Source organism: Haliotis asinina, chromosome 7 (assembly GCF_037392515.1).
Source record: "Haliotis asinina isolate JCU_RB_2024 chromosome 7, JCU_Hal_asi_v2, whole genome shotgun sequence".
Classification (NCBI taxonomy): domain Eukaryota; kingdom Metazoa; phylum Mollusca; class Gastropoda; order Lepetellida; family Haliotidae; genus Haliotis; species Haliotis asinina.
In genome coordinates, this window is record NC_090286.1 from 40075721 (window position 1) to 40097571 (window position 21851).

A 21851-nucleotide genomic window follows, 5' to 3' on the forward strand; every position below is an offset into this window, starting at 1 on the left:
TGATAAAGTATTGTCGGCGCCTTTGATCTTTCACCGAAGCATCTTAGAATGTTTCTTCCGTCAGGACGAGTGCCGGTTTAAACTGCTTCCACTGTCCACTGCTGCTCTCGGCTTGAAAAGAAAATCCCATAAGACCCTGAGAATTCTTATTCTAATTTTGTACCACTACATGTAGCTCTGCTAATTTCGATATAACAATTACTGCTGGCAACATTTGTTAATGGAAAACAAATGCAATACATCTTAAAAGACACACATTTATTCTAATATTGACACATGTATATCCGCAAACTATTATCAAAACCGTAACTTTTCACCAAAAAAACCTGTTCTTTTTAAACTTTAGAACCATATTTATAAATATACATTTGGAAATAACACATGATCAGTTGTAAACAAATACGCTAAAACATGTTTTAGACAAATTTGTCTCCCCCTTCTTATTATTAACGATAATATTCTATCAAAGAGGTTCAATTCTGTTCAAAGCTGACGTTATTCAGCTTAACACAGAATAACAGAGTGGGTCATAGATGATGTGCTTAAAGATCCTGTCACAGTAGTTGGTTGAGCTTGAACCTCACTCCATACCGTTACTGATCCACCCACCCATGAGGATCCTACACCGCCAATGCAGATCACAGTGGGCACGATCTGTACGTCGGAAGCACCTGACGTAACTGATATAGAGTACTTTTTACAGATAAAAGTCGATTCAGAAACGATGACAGAATTTGAGTTTTCGACTTAAACGAGAACGACTGGCGCCCAACTGAATTCAAGAAACTCATCCGTTCGATGGCGGAGACGTTATGGTATTGGGTGGCATTTGTTCTCAGCTAACAAGACTGGTTATCAACTGAGGTAATTTGAAATTCCAGCCATACTGGGATGAAGTGGTGAGACCTTTGTGGTGCAAGAGAGTCATTTTGTAGCAAGGCCTCCACTAGAACTGCTGGAGAACACCTACGCAACGTGAAAGGTCACATGCAACAAAAAAGCAAACATAATTAAAACACAATTATCACTTATTCATGACATATAATACACAAAACTGCTTGTAAAAAAAAAATAAACAAAATTTATAAGCGCACAATCGCGATTCAAAGGTGCAATATTTTGCACTTGGGCTTATTTCCCTCGAGATAGGGGCCCTAGGGAGACCGAACCAAGTCATAGCGGGTGGATGTGCACTCAAGTGTAACGACGGCTTCCTGTTACCTGGTTCATTTGCTGAAACGAGGGCTAATTATGTGTACAGGAAGATGGTCTGTTTTATGGACATTTTAGAAGTATGGCGAGTCTCAAGAAAGTAACATTCTTTATGGATAACAACTTCTTTTATTATACTTGCTGCGTCGTTTCAGTATGGATTCATATACCGTTGTCAAACAAAATCATAGAATTTACACTAGAAGAAGTTGTTATCCATAATGTATGTATATAGAGATGTTGGGTTTTGTAAATACATGTCGATCAACTAAAAAATCATCTTAGCAGAGATGGTGAACTACTGCGTGGCAGGAAACTGTCATTCGTCCAAGTACAAAGCAGGACTTGAAACTGACAAGAGTTTGCACCAGTTTCCGTCAAATCCAGTCATCCAAGAAAAATGGATGTAGTTTGTTTGCAACCCACGGACATAAAACATGTCATGTGTACAAGTATCACACCTGACTAATTACATGTGGTGGTGTGCGTGCGTGCGTGCGTGCGTGCGTGCGTGCGTGCGTGTGTTTCATCGCGTGTTTTTCAACTTTATTGGTTGAATTGTCATTTTTGATGATTTGTTTCGGTAAGTGCATACCGAAAGGTATCAGAATGTGCAAAGTTGTGTTTTACGTTGGATGTGGCCTTTACGTCAACGTATTTCTCCTACTCGCCCACATTCGCATCTACATGAAACACAACAAACATACACTTGAACAATGAGAACAGACGTACGTCCACCGACCCAGAATAGCAGAGAAGGTTAACGGCTCTGGGATACAGAGACTTTCATTCTCCTTTCAATGCTGTCTTTGATGCAGCCATCACTAGTAATTTCACGCACGTGGCGTTTAAACATATTGTATGGAATACTGTTATTTGCAGCTGCCGAAGCACCGCCACCGTGCAGACCATAGCTTTTGATATTAACCACGAAAGGTGCCAGAGCCTTCAAAGAAGTCTCGCATAAGATAACGGAAAATTAATTTTTCTTAATTTACAACCATTAGAAGTCTTAATCAAACTTCTGTATTCTTGAAACTCTTGACGAATCTCCGCTGCTTGCAGGTATCTGTCGAGACATTCCACTGGACACAACTTTGAATGGGTCCCACCTACAATAAGCCATGTACCATCTCCATATACATCTGTCTTCGGTTTCTCTATAAAAACACGCACATGAGAATGAAAAATGACAATATCTGATCTTGTTATATTTAAAAGTTCTGATATACATTCCAAGCCACTCTGACAACTGAGAGAGATTTTTCCACCTTAGGAACAAAACCTGAACTGATAAATCTAGCTTTACTGGTGATCCAAAATTGAACTGAATGTTATTACCTTCACGTCGTCAAGTGTATTTTTTTCTGGTTTTAGTCTGTTAATGACTCTAGATGTCTGAGCAATTTTTTCCCCTCAAAACTCCAATTCGCTGGCCTAGGGCCGATTCAAACATGGCTTTATGTGTCTCTACTTGTGACAAAACGTCGTACAAGTTTTCGTAAGAATTCACGTTAAATGCAGAAAAGCCCCGAGTGCACTAACCGAGAATACCAAATTCAATATCTACACCCTAATGTACCCCTATAACACACCACCTACTGGACAGATAACCAATGTACGCGCTACATACTGCTAAGTCTTTGAAGGGCATTTAGAAGTGAAATGCATAAGAATGAAGATTTTATGGATATCAACTTCTTTATATGAGAACACAACGTTTCGGAGTTAATGCTGATGAAGGAGTAAGCATTAACTCCGAAACGTTGTGTTCTCATATAAAGAAGTTGATATCCATAATATCTTCATTCTTATACATACCACTAGGAGAAAATATTTCCTGTAATTCATACCTCAAACGATCGAAATAATATTGCCTTGGCCAGCGCGTTCTCCAGACATGAGCCTCATTCACCATCTCTGAGATCGCCCTGAACCATCAGCTGAGACATCGTGTTCCACCTCCAGCGAACCGACGGGAACTTTTCCCTCTTGGCCTTATGGAACAGGATCCCTGCTGACGTCAATGAGGTGTCGTGTGTTGGCGTGCATGGATGCCCAGGGTGGTGACACTCGCTACTGATGACTCGTGTCTCACTATATTTATGCATTTTTAAAATAATTTTCAATTTTGACCCCTGACTAATCCAACACAAGCATTAAAATGTATTTTCAGTCAAATTATTGGAAAATCCCTTCTGTTTGTAAAATAAAATACCATAAATATGTTTCTATTTTTTTTGTCAAGTGAAGTCGGTGATGAATGTCTTTGCCCGGTAGTTTATATCTTGCATCCATACTACTGTAAACCGACCCCTACCCCACCCTCCCCCAACTCACACATTATCAAATAGTCTCTCCTGAAGACGGATCTGGTGCTTCACGTCTCCAATAAGTTACATTTCCTAGAGATGTCCTTAAAGTAAGACGTGTATAGCGGCAGCGCAGATGCATCGTAAAATAAAGTAAGTACTAACTTTTTGATAATATGTCTTTATTGTATCAAGAAATCTTCATGAAGAAACATATGCATACAGATATTTATATTATGAATTAAAACTGGAATAGCCGACACGATATATTTAACACCTACGATGTACTACACATACAGATCCAACACACTGAAACTCGTTAATCCGGCCGCATCGACTTTACGTTATTTCGTATATATTTACTATTCTGGATATGAGCTACGGTGGACAGCTTCACTCTATCCAGATCGTAAGTACATATTTGTCAGCATAGAGAATGTAATATACAGTAGCACCCTGTACGTGTATGAGAGGTGACTCTGCACAACGACTTGCAGGGCCTCAGATGTTTAGTACAGCATTGCTCCGATAAGGTGTTATACATCTACATGGATAGTGCAAACAGAGCGAATGGACCAGTATCACGTTTTAACGCAGCAATGAACCATATTTAAACGGGAAAAGAATCCAGATCTTGATTGCACTGAGGACAGCCGAACACCTCTTGACATATATCTCATTATTCTTTGATGGCATTGTCATTCTTCACTGTGCCATCTGTTCTTCAGCTACTGATGATGCATCTGTGGCAGCAGCATCAGCCGCAAGGTCGACTGGGTCCTCTTCAGGGGGGTATTTATGGCCAACCTCGTCCAGGTGACTCCTCAGTTGTTCTACAAACGCTACGTCCCCGTTGTCTCCGTTCATCCAGCACCTGTGAGCGAGACATACGGGAATTGATATTCAGCAGAAAACTCTGTAAAAGAGAGAGTCTATTGTCTTCCATCTGCAGGTGATGAAACACACTGTAATAATATTGATGCCAAGCGTTCGTGTTGAGGTGAACGTATCCACCCCCAACATGTCACAGAAACATACACAGCCATGTAGTATCTAAAACTTTATTACATTCTTTACTCCAGTTCCTGTATGTCTACAGCGGCTTGTGATCGAGGAGGTATCTCCATGTAATAAAAGACTCATTCAAAGAGATGGGAACCAAATGCAAGTTAAGCTTCTCAAAAATATTGTACAATTTCATCTGAGAACTTCGACTTCGAGTTTCTAATAGAAATAACAAACGAACGTGTAAAAAGTCCAGGATGGAAGTAATAATAACATGTGCATTTCTGCATGCGTATCTATTCACACAGCAATATCTCAGACAATGTCAGTGTTAGAGAAATGTCTTGTGAAAGAGTTCTAAAGGAAGTCACAGTTTCAGATATTTTGAGGGATGCTCATTCCATAAGGTTGAGGCAGAGTAGGAAAAGGTTTTTTGTGATTGTCTTATACTTTGGAACTGTAAAGATTGAAGAGATCTAAATGGAGAGTATGTGTGCATAAGTTCGTGCAGGTAAAATGGAGCCACACCATGGATGCACTTGAAGGCAGTCAGAAGAATTTAGAAGTCTCTGCGAGGAGCTACAGGGACGGGTTACAAGTAAACATCACATCGCCTGCCTTTTACATTGATATGCTCCAGCTGATCAGCATGTTCAACATACCATTCGGCTGCAGTATTTCTACACCACTCCTGTGCCTCAGTGAGTTCACGCTCCCCTAGACTGCTGTCCAGTTCCTTGAAGAACTCTATATCTGTCTGGTACCTTGTTTTGGCTTGCAGTAACATCTGTACATACAGAGCAGCAAGTGTCCATGTGATATACAGCGACATATCTCATATATGCTTGAGAAAGCCTACAGAATTTGTACGTTATCTGAATTTGGGTATTCACAGGTTATTGCAAAATCAACTGATGTCATCAGCTTTACTGTTACAGAACCTATTATGTATGCCTTCTATACGAGAATACAACGAAATCTCAGAGGCTGTGTATAAATAATGTCTCTCTTTTAGTCTGTCCATATATATTGAGAACTGTAACCTGATTAATGAATAACACCCTCAAAAGAAAACGTAGGAACACATACTTTAACGTCTATTTCCTTCCTGAAGATTACCACTAGATAAAATGTGTGAACCTGTGATATTGCCGGAATATTTCTGAAAGCGGCGTAAAACTAAACTCACTCGTATTAGATAAAGTTCAGGAGAAAACTGCATCGCTGACCAGTAATTTTGTCTCACCTCCAGCATTTTGCGTTCCGAGTTTGGGAAAAAACGTTTGTCCTCTTCAATATCGTTGATCTGAGGTGTAGGAAGGTTGAGCAGATGGATAAGGGCTATCTCCATGCCGACCTGCTCTACCAGACTCATCATGAAGGCAACGGACAACGGCTCCAGATCACCTTGGTAACACAATACTGAATGTCATTAGCTCGAATACATTTTAACCTTCCTTAAAGCATATCAACCTCTTTGATCTTCTAGGCCAAGTTGTAAGCTTGTATTGAGCGAGGCCTCAAAGTTTCTTCCAAACTCCAATCATATTACCATGTGTAAACCCGCAATCTCTGTTTGGACAATATCCTTTTAATAAAAACCTAATTTTTTTGCAGTCGTATATTATTTCTGCATGTAGTGATTAATATATATTTCAAATTTGAACAAAATCGGCGAGGAAATGAAATTTAGAAAATTCTATCTCAACACTGATTACATAAAACAAACTGACCGGCAAATGAAACCGTACCAAAATTAAACATATCACCCCAACGTAGCAATGTCACACCTGCAGTGAGAAATACACATGCAGTTTGAAAAATCACCACAGATATGCCATGACTATATTGTCAATTGAACGTGAGAAGGCCATAGGTGTGCCCCAGATGGGGTTGACACACGCAGCGTTGCAAGAACCTTCGGCTGTAGTCGTGTAGCTGTCTCTAGACTGCTGCAACATTACAGGCAGAGGGACCGGATTCAATACAGACCAAGATGTGGGAGAATGCGATTAACAACACCAGCTGAAGACCGGCATTTGACAACGTTACACCTATAGAAAGTGTTTCCGGACGGTAACGTCATCAACGGCAAATTCCATTCCCTTGATCGCTCTGCCAGTCGATGCCCGAACCCACAACTCCTTCAAAGGACAGGTGACACGCAACTTGCACATAATCTCCAGGACGGATGATGTCTTCTTATTATGATATTTATGTACAGGTGAATAAAAGTAAAATAACTGCAGTTTTCTGTTTTATAGAATGGCCGTTTTCTCTAGCAGTCTCTTTTGCCGGTAAGTTTATATTGTAATGTATGTAATGAGTGTAAAATATATTGTTTTTATGCAATGGCTGTAGCAGTAGCTGTTTTATGTAATGTGCATTAAAGCGCCAAAGAGCTTTGTTAATAATCACATGCAGGATGATCAAATACAAAGGAACGCAGCCATTGCAACGGATCCAATTTCTACCAAGGGACACATTTCGACCATTCCGTAAATATTTCGGGTGTAGTTTCGTTTTCTGTCACTTGACCTTGACATGGATATGAAAAGCGACATTAAATATCAATACGAAGTTCATCAGACCTTTAGGGATTATCCAGTCCTCGTTCAGTGCTGCTCTCAGCCAGGTGCAAAAACTGTCATCTCTGGTCTTGTTGGTTTCCATCCTGAAATATGACTGCACGTTTCTTGAAATATGTCCACCAGTTTTAATTCAATTGGAATACCTCTTATCATTTGTATACGACATTTGTGGTCCAACATCTAAGAGGTTTCAAGAAAGCTGGTGTTGTACATTTACGATCAAGAATATTGTTTAGTGTACCATATTAATATTGTTTACACGATACCATGTTTTCAGCTCTTGCATGACGAGTTCCTCGATATCGTTTCGTCCAACCCGCCTCAGTGCGATGGTGAGATTCCTCATGCCCATGTCTCGCCTGTATCTGCAGTTGTCTCGCCACAGTATCAACATCTGACAAACAAAGTATACCATTGGTACAATATATGTAGCCAGAATGTATCGCTAATACGTTATCACAACACGCTGGACACCAACATTCGAATGTTTCTTGTCTAATCAACACATAACTGTCGCTGATCTAAGAAGCATAAATGATGTATGTAAGACTAAATTTGTTTACTATACAGAGACGTCCCGTGACTATTGTGAAAAGAATTGGTCTTCAGCATCTCATGCTTGACGCCACAGGCGACCAACGGGATCGGGTGGTCAAGATCGCTTATCTAACTGATGCATGCATCGTATCATTTTCGTAGAGGAGCGGTGGGGTAGCCTAGCCGTCAAAGCGTTTACTCGTCACGCCGAAGACCCGGGTTCGATTCTCCACATGGGTACAATGTGTGAACCCCATTTCTGGGTGTTCACTGCCGAGATATCGCTAGAATATTGCTAACCGCGACGTAAAACGCAATACACTCACTCATTCATTTGCGTCGATCAAAGCTTATGATGTCAGTCATTGGACTGTCTTGCCAAGCTAGATTATTTCCTGATCGTGACATATGGCTGGAAACTCTGTTGAACATACATCCGGCGAAAATATTTACCATCAGTTTCTTGTTGTCTCCCTTGACCTCGTCCGAGTTATCCAGCATACTCTTCGCCAAGCCGAGGTGAATTCCGAGTTTGTACCATTCACTAGAAAGTTCTTTTGCTATTTTCTCCAGGAAGTTATCACTGGTGAAACCTTTTAAGATAATCAAGCACATTTTATGTAACAGTTTCAGCGTCTTAACGTCGAGTGATAGCAACATACAAGTAAATATTCCGAAACACACTTATCGATGCAAGGAGGACCGTCGGTGATAATATGTCGAGATTCCAAGTGGAAAATCATAGAACTGCATCTGCCTATGGAAAATTCCTCACAGGAACATATAGTGAACAGCAAAAGAACGGCATGTTTTTAAATAGAAGAAATGGTGAAAACACCTCTTCTTTTTACTTTTTTTTTCCGTTTCATTTGCTGTTCAGTATAATTAAGCAAAGCATCAGTCAGCACAAAAATGCAAGACACGTTATGTTTCTAACAGACTTACTTAATTTTGAAAAAAAATCAAAAACCAATTAGGAATTCATTTGGCAATGTCATTCAGACAACCAACCCGTTACTGATATACTGGCAGGCATCTATGTCTAAAACCCATCTTCACAGCTCATTGTGAAAGAGGGATATACATTAATCAGTTTGCTCAGGTAAATAGTCATCTTAGTCAAACGAGTGTTATTCATACATCAACAACCCATTCTTGTCGTTAGAGGCGATTAACGGAATCGGGTGGTCAGAATCGGGTGCATGACATGTCATCGTATTCCAGTTGCGTAGATCGACGCTCATGATGCTGACTGTCTGGCCCGCCCCATATACATACTACACACACACCGTTGTCATGTAGCTGGAATATTGCTGAGCGCGACGTTAAACAACCAACCAAACAAGCAACCAATCACTGAAACAGTGGCATTACCCTTGAAATTGCTATCACGTTTGGCATCTTTCAGAGTCTTCTTTTTCTTGCCGTCATACCCATCTAAATAAACAGTAACTTCTCCAATAGTTTTTTCTTGGGCATTGTCAATACTCTTATCCTTCATCTTCCTAATACCCACGGAGGCCTGGCTCTTGTCAGGATTAATTCTACGTATTGAGAATATGAGAAAATTGTCATCTTTTCTTTTGGGGTGAAATTCCAGTTTTGGTTTCGTCAAACAGTCTGCTGCTCCGGATACAGGAAAAGTGAAAAGAGTCTTTGGGATAATGTTATACTCATTTCCTTTTGCTGGGTAACTTGGCTTCTGATCATCAAATCCTTCTGTTTTCCAGAACGTGACACGTTTTTCAGGATCCTTCATTGAACATTCAACAAGAGTTTCATAGCTGTCCGTTTCATTTGCTCTCAGCATTACCACAAACGAGACTTTAGATTGTCTTTTCTTCGCCTTTTCATACAATTTAGATGCTGCCTTTTTAACCTCTGTGTCCTGTATTCGTCTATGCTTCTGTTGCTTTTTACTTTCTTTAGTTTTGAGTCCACTGCCTTGAACCGAACTGCGCCCGGATGAGGTTTTGGACACATGATCTAGATTGCTTCTAGATATTATATGTTGTTCTTTTCTAGATATTGTTCTCTGTGAATGTATTGACTGTTTCGACTTTACACTGTCCACCGATTGGTCACTTCTAGCTATGGACCGCTGGCTGCCCTTAAATGATGACTCACTGGCGTGTTTTTTGGAAGTTACATTTTTGTTTGAAAAGTCAAACTGTTTTTCTGTTCCAGACCTAGCACTGCTCAGACTTTCCCTACGAGAATCGACTGGCTTGCTGTCGCCAGAATGTTCTGGCTTTCCTACCTGCTTTTCTTGAAAACCTGACCTTTCTTTGTGTAGTGATGTTGTGCTTCCTGCCTTTGAATGGTGAATGACGGTGTCGTCATTCAGAATCTCCTCTTCTACGGACGTTTGCTCTTTCTCATCTGAAGCAGCTTTTTGATTCGGCCCCACATGATGTGATGTTTCCACAAGATATTTCTCTTGATCATCTGAAGCAACCTTTCCAACAGACCCTTCAGGGTATGCTGTTTCCACAGGAAGTTCTTCTGGATCGTCCAAAGCAGTCATTCCAACAGACCGTCCAGGGTGGGTTGTTTCCGCAGGAAGTTCCTTTTGATCATCTAAAGCAGATTTTTCAACAGATCCTCCCGGATGGGCTGTGTCCACAGGTAGTTTCTTTTGATCATCTGAAGCACTCTTTCCATCAGTCCCTCCTGTGTGGGCTGTTTCCACTTGGGTTTTCTCGTGATCATCTGAAGCAGTCTTTCCCACAGACGCTGCAGGGTGGGTGGTTTCCACGGGGATTTTCTCTTGACCATCTGAAGCAGTCTTAACACCAGACTCTCCTGGGTGGGTCGTTTCCACTGGGGGTTTCTCTTGATTATCTGAAACAGTCTCTACAATAGATCCTCCTGCGGGGGTTGTTCCAGCAGGAATTTTCTCTTCCTCATCTGAAGCAACCTTTACAACAGATCCTCCAGGGTGAGTTGTTTCCACAGAAATTTTCTTTTCCTCGTCATAAACAGCTTTAGATAGCTGTTCCTGATCAACGGCAACTGACTTAATGCTTTTGTTATCAGTATCTTTCTCTGTAGATGTGGTCAATCCTGCATCTTCAGATCTTGAAGGTTCTTTCATATCTGTATTATTCTTATCAAGATCGCTCGTTTGCCTGTTGATATCACCCGCATCCTTCTCTTGTTCCTTGGTATCCATCTTGATCTGTGGCTTTCCGGTGCTCGACGCCTCACTAGAAAGAACATCCACGGAAGTCTGAACAACTTCATCCAGGATATTGTGGTCAGCTGAAGGGTTATCATCTTTCTTCATGTTTTCTTCATCTTTCAAAGCATCAACTAAACTAGCGTTTCTTTCCTCTCGCTCATTGTTCTGGGATGTGGCTGATGGTGTGTCCTGTTTTGATGCATCCTGGCACTCAGTAGGTGTACCACTTAGATCATCTTCTTTGAGTATTCCACTCTCGGTCTGTATCTTAGCGATATCTGACTGTTTTCCACCTCCGCTACTCGTGTCTTGAGGCTTATCTTCTGGTTCGTGTTGTGTTCCTGGGCTTTTATCAATAATATTCTTCGGAACATCTGGTCCAGCAGCAGAGTTCATAGGGCGATAGCTTACACCAGTGTCACATCTCGGTTCTCTTGTGGACACCATTCCATAACTGTTGAAAAAGAAAATTAGCAATTTAAAGTTACAAAAACGTGTGCGAACACTTATGTAATTCTGTCTTCAATGCCACCATCTGTCCTGGCTGATGAAGTAGGAACCGTATGCAATTTCTAGGAATCATCATAGGAATACCATGAGACTGTGTTCCATTAACCTTGGCCATAGGTACATGGTCATATTATGTGTGAAAAAATAACCCCAAAACATTCTGGCAGGTTCACCTTCTTCAGGCGAGTTATATACAAGCACAAACAATCAAAAAGAAACTACACCATTCTTGTGCCCAATGGATAAAAGCTCGGGTACCTCCTATATAATAGTGCCCTTACTTCTGACAAAATATCGTCAATGACCTTTATTCTACTCACTTACTGTAGTATGAGCTTTATTGACTTACCTACAAAAATGAGTAGCCTTGAACGTAATCTTTCCCTGGGTCACTTTAGGATTGACGCAAATAATTTCCCAGAGTGACAGTTCTGACTCGTCTTCTTCCTTGTCTCGTCTGTTGAGTATGTAGAGGTCGCCGCGGTCTCCTGAGTAGTCACGAGGTACTGGTAACGTGACTGTGACGTCATTCTGAGGCTGTTCCTTGCGTGTGTGACTAACGTCATAGAAGTTGGACACAGAGTCGACCTCAATAGTTTCCACTTCAAGGTCTTTGTTGTCATAGGCAGGTCTTGGGATAAGCTACACAGAACCATCATTTATGACAAAGCCAGCAGTCTAAGTAAACTTAAGCGCATTACTTTTCGTTTACTTTGGTAAACTAAGTCTAACAAACCCTTCTCTTCAGCTAACCTTTTGAATTGACCAATCAGAACACAATCAGAAAGCTGACATTTGCTCCTCATATCTTATCAACTTTTCTGTTAGACTCGGTATATCAGTATAACGAATAATACTGTGCATACGTTTGCTTAGACTGACAAAGCCAGATACTATGTATACAAATTTGTTTAGATATTATGGTTACAACCTGGCATCTTTTGGTCATCTGAAATGTAATTCATCATCACTTCTTTTTTAATAATCATTTAGGCAAATAATAATACTGATACAAGACTGATGAGACAATTACGACTGGTTTCTTAATAGATTATTATTTTTAATGTTTTGTTATTCATTGGACCCCGAATTTTTTTGTTCAATTCCAGATGGAATAATCTTGTTATTACACCCTTACATAGACGTACACACAGTATACTGCTTTATAGCAGAAACAATCTTGAACGTGACGTTCAGCCCGATTTCATCTCACATCGTCTTTATTTCTTCCATGGCAACTTACCTCCAGTGATAATCTCCCTTTGTCTGAGAAGGATTTGGCGGGAATATCAAATTTGATGAAGTCGTCGACTTCAGAAACGAACTGTCCTCCCCTGGAGCCCACGTTGAAGTATTCCACTCTGGGCCTGGTCACCAGCACAAAGGCGTTCATTTCCTTCAGGTCAATGTCTACACTGCACATCCATTGGTTCTGATAATCACATTACAATATCAACAGTTACTTCTACGTGATCAAAGTTTTAACAGCCGTAGTACTTGTATCACAGGGGCTTCTAGTGCTGAAAATAATATGTCCAACAAGCCTACAGTGATATCCTTATGCATACACGCATGTTGGACTCTTGTATTGCTGAAAATGTCCATGTATATCGATATCAGGGAACCCAGGACGTATTAGCTTCAGCAATACAAGCCCCTGTCGTTTGGCAGGAGTACCGTTGGTTGGTTCATGTGTTGTTTTACAACAAATATAGAGCAATGCTCCAGCTGTATGGCAGCGGTCTGTAAATTATCGAGTCTTGACTAGACAATCCTGAGCATCAGCCTACGTTAATGGGATACGATAACATGTGTCAACCAAGTCGGAATGCCTGACCACCCAATCCTGATAATCGCAGGATTACCGAACACCAATTCTATCCCGGATCTTCAATGGGTAGGCAGGATGAACGCTATGCGATGTCTGGACAAAAAATCCACTGAAATCAGTGATAACACCCGTTGTTTGCGCAAAGAGATGAAACACATCGAATGTCTGGTAGAAGATAATATCTCTTCAAGTAATTTTGTTTTCTTTCCATCAATGATATTTACAAATTTAGCTTTCACAGAGAGCAGTCTGTGAAAAAGCTAAAAACATCTTGATTAGAAGTTCAAAGTCATTACGGATGGATAATAATTAAAATGGCATATTATGCCGAAAACACGTACCGAATTCTCCAGACGCTCATAGTCAGTAAGCTCCACACTGTCTTCTCGGAGAGTATGTGCAATGTTCGTTTTGATGTGTACTTCTTCGTATGGCTCCGGTTTATCATACATTGGGATGTAAACTTTGACCTTGCCGTTGAACTGTGACCCGGAAATCCGGAATTCGAATGTGTCACTGATGAGAAGCTCTGAGTTTATGGGCCCCAGACAGGTGAGGCTGTATTCCGGCCGAACCCTTCTACATAGAAAGCAGACGGGTGATTTGGAAAACATCTCCGGAGTTTGCACTTTGAGACCAATGCTTTCAAGTTCCACGAGATGGTTACCCAACAATGCTTTGCGTTCAATGGTGATGTACCTGCGAAATGAATAATTTCATAACCCGTTCAATAATCAAGGGAAATACCTACTAAAATATATACTGCAATTCCGGCTATATAATGAGCACGTGTCTATGAATCGTAATCAGGTAGTGAGGACACCGGAGTGTCCCGACTCCCGTCTGTCACTCATCACAAACACATGCAAAGGAACATCAAGCTTAAGTGAAAGTCATAGAATAATGTATAGTAAGACCATTAACAGAACAAAGCTCAATGTATTTGTCAGGGTTGCCCAAAATAATGGATAATCGGAAATATCGTCGATAGAGAAAAATATTAATGATTACCGATATGAAAACTGTATTATCGATGAATTCGTATATTACATGTAGGAGCGGATACAGTTTGTTGAGAAAGTGAGGCGTGTGCACAATATTGAGAAAAGGGTTCGTGGGTGGTATACAAATTTCATTTTCAGCCGAGATTCAGTGATCATTTAGCAGAATTTCAGGTCAAACGAGTGGTGCACCAGTACAGCTGGGTGTATTTGTGGGGCGGTTGTGGTTGTCTCAGCATGTGAGGCTAACTTACTCATGTTTTATGCCTGCAGTTATCTCCCTTGATCTTTTCATGAGCTCACTCATCATTGCTGTCTTGCTGAGGGACTCCGGAGATACACGTTCCTGTCATGAAATGAAAAAAAACGTACTTTGATGAGTCAAAAGAGGATTATTGTTTTACTTCCAAGGACATTTTTATCCGTCATAGCCAAATCGTAAGGTTCTAAGGTTCGCAATCTACGAACAGCGTGCACACGTCGAAATTATTGATGTTCCATCTTGAGATATACTGGACAAAATAAGTTAGGGATATTGGTATTTTTATGACTGTTATTTTGGGCAGTATGTCAGTGAATAAATACATCATTACTCATGATTTCAAAATTTAGAAGATATCCCTAACTATTTTTGTCCAGTAGGCATGACACGTTCAGCTAGACTATTCGGGAGGGTCGACTGACTCATTGTCGTAAGGTAATGTTCAAACAGACACAAAGTAGAGACAGCAATACGTTTGAAGGGCTGACAAAGGCTCATAATTACATGTTAAATATATCTTAGACATAAAAAAACATCAAACGACCAGGCCTCACAGCATTGCGTGCAGGAAATGCTTGAATGCTAAGACATTTTCCTCGGACACCGATCATTACCTGTGGGATTCAGTCTCATGATCAAAGTCTGCCTCGCGAAATGAAGCGTCTTGACTTGACTTGACTAAATAAACCTTTAACGTTTATCCAAGTAATATGAACTAGAGGCATGACTAAGGTCAAGCAAATTTCGTTTTGCAAATTTAGAATACCTTATCCTTCAAGGTACCGTCCGCTCCACAAAACACCAGTATGTCTGCTGTTGCAAAATGGTTTCCGTTGACAGCAAAATGCAAGGGTGTTCTCCCTGCCTGAAATGCATAAAAGCCAGTGAGTGATTGAGTTTAGTTTTACGCTACCTTAAACAATATGACAGCAGGGCCATCAAAGCGTTGTACCAATGTGGGAATTGAACCGGGATCTTCGACGTGACCACCCAACACGTTCCCCATAAGACTACTTTTGTAATTACCAACTTTATTACGAACTATCGCATATGATTTTAAATAGTTTATATCACAGATACTGCATTATCTTAACCGACTGTTAGTCTAAACCGGCTGTTGTGAAAATGTTCACAATAGTTTGAAACCCGTGATGTTACGGATTAGAATTGGTCTTCAGCAACCCATGCTTGTCACAAGAGACGACTAACGGGACCGGGTGGTCAGGATCGCTGATTTGGTTGACACATGTATTCGTATCTCAGTTGCGTAGGTCGATGTTCATGGTATTGACCACTGTTTTGCCTGGTCCAGATTCGATTATCTACAGATTGCCGCCATACAGCTGGAACATTGCTGTGTGCGGCGTTAAACAATTCTTTAACTTAACTCTCTCACAACAGTTCGGAGTTCCTACCACATCTCTGGTGTCTATGCTTGTTCCGTGGGCCAACAGTTGTTTAACGTTGTCAGTGTCACCATGGGCGGATTCGTAATGCAGGGCAGTTCTCTTATGCTGAAAAACAATTCAAGGTTTTGGTTAGAATGTCTTAACACAGTGATACAAATTGGCGAACACAAAAAAAGCATTAAAAGTCTTTCCACTCTCGCATGAGGTCTATCCTAGAAGCTGAATCTGTTTTATCAAGACGATATCAAGAAATGATGTTCGCGGAAAGGTCGCCGTCATTACAAACACATGCAAAGGAAGGTCAATTATTTACCGCAGAAAAGAATCATACGGTGCATATGAAAAGGAGGGACTGCATCTGACATAGCGTTTGATCCGTGAATATCCGGGTTAGAATTGGTCTTCAGCAACCCATACTTGTCGTAAAAGGTGACTAACTGGATCGGACGGTCAGCCTCGTTGACTTGGTTGAAACATGTCATCTTATACCAGTTGTGTAGATCCATGCTCACACTGTTGATCACTGGAATATCTGGTCCAGATTCGATTATTTACAGACCACCGCCATATAGCTGGAATATTGCTGCGTGCGGCGTTAGACAACCAACCAACCAATACATAGGGTTTTTTTTTATCACTGATGCATCTCATGTATAAATATCATAAATGTTACTTGTAACCATGTTCGAACAACTTTCAGATTCCCTTGCAGACAGCCGCTATAAACCCGTATTTCTTGTAATAAGCGCCTGGCCTCTAGAAAACCGCGGGGTAAGCTGCGGTTCAAGAAATAAGTGCTGGACCTCTAATACGCACCGGATACGTTATACTATAATTTTCCTTGATCCAAGAAATAATTTATTAAGGAATGGTCCCTAACTTTGTCGAAACCTTCACTAACAGATAATAACGGTACACCAAGTAAGCGCCATTTTGGCGCCGGGCCTCTCATAAACCCCGTGTCTGGAAGTCCATTGTAAAAAAAATACGGTAATCACCACGTTAATATAAGCTAGAGAGAGCTGCCAGTTCCATGTATGACGTACCGCGGAAATTAGTGACAAACAGACATCCAGGATTTACCTTGTCTGACGCATTTACGTCAACGGCGTGCCTGGCAAACAGCAACGTCTGTACCGTGTTGTTCCGGAGTTCTGCTGCCAGGATTATAGGAGTCCTTCCTTCCTGTAAGTAAAATGATACCGCCTAGTGTTTGCGACGCGGTTTGGGTGAGGTGTATGTTTATGCACATTTCCAGAACATACAGTCCACACTTTCCTTGTTCTCTGTATTCTGTTACTATTCATCCTTTTTTTAGAGAAGTCTAGTGGCTCCTCGACTCGCCTAAGGCTCGGGTTCTATTTGTGGAGCTGATTTTTTGTGATGGTAATATAAAAAATAAAATAATGCAAAATAGAAACTGAAAAAAGTAGACATTTCAGACACTTCTATGCGTATACTCACCTCATCCCTCCCGTTGACATTGGCGCCAAGTCTGATGAACTCCTCCATGTTATGCGTCTGTGCACGTTTTATGGCCTGAAACAACTTGGTTGTGTTTCTCTCCACCACATCCCTAGATGGCTTCTCTCCATCGCCTTTCTTGCCACCAGGGCCAGCATTCCCCCCTTTCTGCACACCGTCTGCCCCAGCCAGTTTGACTTCCGGTTTCCTCTTTTCACTGCCAGTCTTCCTCGTAGTGTCTGCCTTCTTCTCTGCCGATGTCTTCCCCTTTGCCCCTATCGTCTTTTCACTGCCAGTCTTCCTCGGAGTGTCTGTCTTCTTCTCTGTCGATGTCTTCCCCTTTGCCCCCAGTGGGGGAGGGTTTTTGGAACCCGGCATACTGACCGCTTATGTCGAAGTGGATACCTTCTTCAGAAGAAGAACCTGCATGAGATGGCAAGCGTCAATACACTGTTAACGACAACAGTCTGAGAGCAACGCATACCGTTGTGATGGACATTCAAATACATCACCGTGAGATATTACTAGTGAGAAGATTCTTCTCCTGACCAAGGGTATCAGATCAAGGATAAAGTAGATACCTATGTATTCTCTCAAACGTCTTTGATCCGGGCCGCCAAGCTCAGAGTAAACAGGCCTCACCGTTCTGAGTGATAGTGACAAGCAATTTATCCGGAATGACCGTTCCTGCATAACATGGACGTCCCTTAGAGTTGTCTCAATAGCGGGATGTCCGTAATCGGGAGGTCCCGAATAACTAGGTTTCCATATCCAAATGTTCCAAAGGTTGCCATAATTAGTGGCACGTAGTTCTTTTCTTTCTGACTACAGTTTAACAATTGCACCTTTGACTTGATTTTACAAACAGCTGTCTAATTAATCAACCCTACATAATTTTGATGTGCTCCCCAACCGCTTGCAGACATTTTTCAGCTTGTTAATATACATATCAATACCTTCAGAAGTTCGTTTCAAGTATGTATTAATGCAAATAATTTTAAGAGTACATGTAGTTTTTCCCTTTCTGCATCCAACTGAAATAAATCATACACATTAATTCAACCGTTTTCCATCAAATGAGTATTGAATCTACAGTCACCTACGACGGATACCACGTAGCATGTGCAGTAAGTGTGCCCTCTTCCTTCTGCGGTTATGCATCCATCCTGTAAAGATGTCAACCTGTACCCATAGTAACGAGGTATTTCGCAAACGTTTTGTTCCAGATATTGTTAGGCACAGGGCAGTCATTTACGTGTACCCTACTGACATAATAACGTATTGACATTTGACTATTCCCGATTTTGAGATATTTTACCATACATCGTTTGACAAAATAACTGTAATTGAAGACTGACTGCTATGTTAAAGCACAGGAAAACTGTAGGTCAAATAGGACTGTGCACCATAGAGAATGTGACCAGTCTTCCCTCCCTTCGGTTCGAAAAATATTTTTCCTGTCAAAATAAAATATCGCCACCATCAAAGATACACGCCCATTTCCTCACTTGGATGTGCTCTCATATTTCCAGCTCCGTATTTAATAATTATTCACGTGAAATATATTTTATTCAACATTTTAACGCCACTCGCGGATCGTTCTTCGCTTCCATTCCCCCTACCAGCTTCCGGTTCAACGGAGTGAAGGAACAAGAATACGCAGAAATTAAAATGAAATACCATATTGGCTAATTTTATCATGAACCTGTTGGAGTTTATTTTTCTTATCTGTCGTCGTTATTGTTTAGAGTTTTCGTAACATTTATTCTACAGACAAAGAAATCCAGCGAGTGTTATCACAAAATATATATCATGCAATTACCTCTCACAAGTTGGTTGCTGTCACTCCAGTTTCTAAAAGAATATACAGCACTTCACCAGAAGTTGTCCGTGCCGTTGTATGTTTTCTCAATTGGTCGTCAACTGTTGAAACCACTTAGGCTGCATAAAAAAATGTTTCTAGAGCACATTTTTTTAAAACTGACGAGGACGGTAGGACTATATTTTTCGTTTTTGACAGAAAAAAAGTGACGAGGGAGGAACACGTTTTTATTTTTTCTCTCTCAGAAATACAGTTTGGGAAGTTTAGCACGTGTTAATAAGTTTACAGACGGTCATTCTTATAGTGGACAGATGGATGATCGAGACGCTGACAAGTCAAAATTATTTTGTTCAATGGCAATAAAATAATGTTACGAACACAAAGAAAAGTGACGTGCCGATGCCCGAGAAAGATTTCACTTGTATATTTAGCCTTCCATTGCCTGTAGACATTGCTACAACTCTTATCCCCGCAACGATTTCATGAAAAAATGGACAAGCGGGCACTGTGACTTATGGTGATTTATTGTTTTGTCATATGTTAAGTATATATTATTGTGCTGAATTGCACACTACGGGGGTATGTACATAGGTAATTTAATACTGATTGAACAACGTTCCTGTAGGTCTGTTCCACAGGCCTTCATATGCAATGGATGGGGATTTGGGCTGTGCGAATTAGATTACAGCGCGATATGCCAGATCGCAGGTTACCGAATACATTGGCGGGTGCAGGCGCTTGTTGGCTACTTAAATATCGGTTAATGTTAGTGCAACAGCTGATTAATGTAGCATATACAACTGTCAGACCCTGATAGTAGATCACAAGGGACTTACTTAGCATTTCCGATACAGCCAAAATGGCAAGTAACATTGCAAATGATACGCTGTAACTACTGCTTGCTCTAGACTATATCCATTGAAAACATGCATGGCAACTAACGCTGGCAACTTTAATTTTGTTTGTTTGTTGTTTAACACCGCTCTCTGAAATGTTCAAAATCGCCCAAACAATGTTCAAAGTGATTGATATTGATATTGAGGGATTAAATGACATTCGTCAGCAAGCCTTACCACCTGATACGGCTAGGCACATCTTTCAAAAGACAACCCGTGAAGGTCTGGGGTAGAATAGGTCTTCAGCAACCCATGCTTGCCATAACAGGCAACTATGCTTGTCGTAAGAGGCGACAAACGGGATCGGGTGGTCAGGCTCGTTGAGTTGGTTGACACATGTCATCGCTTCCCAATTGCGCGGATCGATGCTCATGTTATTGATCACTGTATTGTCTGGTTCAGACTCGATTATTTACAGACCGCCACCATATAGCTGGAATATTGCTGAATGCGGCGTAAAACCCAAATCACCCACTTACAAAAGGCATGGGTTACTGTATCTTCACGGGTAAACAAATGCTGTCAGCCAACAACTTGTGGCAATTACGGCTGCTAGTCATTGCCTTTACTGCAAAGCAGCAACAAGATATGCCATTTATGCTCTTGTAACTCTAAATACCTCTCACCAAAGCCCCAGTTGCAACTATATTGGGTTCGTTCTAGTTGAAGTTTGGTTAGGTTCACTCATGCATTAATTGTCCTATCTTATATTCCATAGTTCACCCCAACCTTATAACTGGTGCACTGGCTTTGCTTTCTTGTGATCGTGACTGGAGAAATTTGTGAATGCCGTCAACCCACAACTGAGTTACTTCAAAAACGATCTCGCTGGAAAGCCGACACTGTGTTATGGCGATCGTTGTCAGTTTATCGTGAGACGTCCTCACTCGTGCCATCACGAGCACCTCTACTGTCACTAGAGCAGGAAATAGGCACGCCCTCATTTGGAAAATATGCACATTGGAAGTCATTGTACATATTCAACAACGCCATATGTGTTGCTAATCCATAACTTTTCCTAATATTATGTGTATCACTTATACTTGTCATTCAGGGGTTTCATGAAAGTTTATAGTTAGTCCATTTATCATGCGCATTGCTCCATACGCATGTTCGAATCACTTACGCAATGCGATTCTTTTTACCTCGGTTAACCCAAGCTGCATGTGAGGCGCTAGAAAGTTCATGGTTACATGACTTATCCCACCGGGTACCCATTGCTTGGTGAACAGTGGAACACACTCACTTGCCTGAGGTGAAACCACATGTCCCATGTGTTTTTATGAGACAGGAATGGAATCCTAGAAACGTTCGAGTCAAACTGCCTAGAACGGTCCCCTATCCAAGGCCTCTCTGAGCCCAACGTTGCTTAACTTCACCTCACTGAGATCTGAGCTCTATGCACAAGACCATCACAAAGGTTTTATAAGCTTTGTAATTTACAGATAGATGAACAATGAAAGGGAATGAGTTAGTACGTGCGTGTGAATTTGACTCTGGATTAGCTGAGCGAGTACATATTCTACCAATTCAGCGCGTCACGTGGAAGACCAATGTTCGAATCCCTACATGGGTACAGTGTGTGAAGCCCATGTCTGGTGTTCCCCGACGTGATATTGTGGGAATATTGCTAAAAGCGGCCAAAAATCATTCCCACTCAGTCATGCCCGATATCTAATGTCTTGTGAATAATATAACATGAGTAGGAGTTACATACATGCTCAGTTAAACAATTCATGTATGTTTAGACCTGCATCAGAGTCGATATATAATTTACTCAGTAGATTTGAAACACGACATAAAGAGAACGTGACA

At 41.1% G+C, this 21851-nt stretch overlaps 1 protein-coding gene across 1 annotated transcript in view; it reads right to left on the reverse strand.

The window, feature by feature from the left end:
- Positions 1-3689: 3689 nt before the first annotated feature.
- Positions 3690-21851, reverse strand: part of LOC137290747 (ankyrin repeat domain-containing protein 36A-like) — a 28019-nt gene continuing 9857 nt past the window's right edge. The window contains exons 2-16 of the mRNA XM_067821864.1: positions 17319-17741; positions 16938-17039; positions 15861-15959; positions 15212-15310; positions 14438-14529; positions 13524-13881; positions 12595-12783; positions 11701-11993; positions 9032-11295; positions 8111-8250; positions 7387-7514; positions 7121-7203; positions 5776-5936; positions 5192-5316; positions 3690-4398 (exon numbers count right to left, since the gene is read on the reverse strand). Coding sequence (XP_067677965.1) covers positions 4230-4398; positions 5192-5316; positions 5776-5936; positions 7121-7203; positions 7387-7514; positions 8111-8250; positions 9032-11295; positions 11701-11993; positions 12595-12783; positions 13524-13881; positions 14438-14529; positions 15212-15310; positions 15861-15959; positions 16938-17039; positions 17319-17696 — 4680 coding nt within the window. The 5' untranslated portion in view covers positions 17697-17741 and the 3' untranslated portion in view covers positions 3690-4229. The remainder of the gene's footprint in view (positions 4399-5191; positions 5317-5775; positions 5937-7120; positions 7204-7386; positions 7515-8110; positions 8251-9031; positions 11296-11700; positions 11994-12594; positions 12784-13523; positions 13882-14437; positions 14530-15211; positions 15311-15860; positions 15960-16937; positions 17040-17318; positions 17742-21851) is intronic.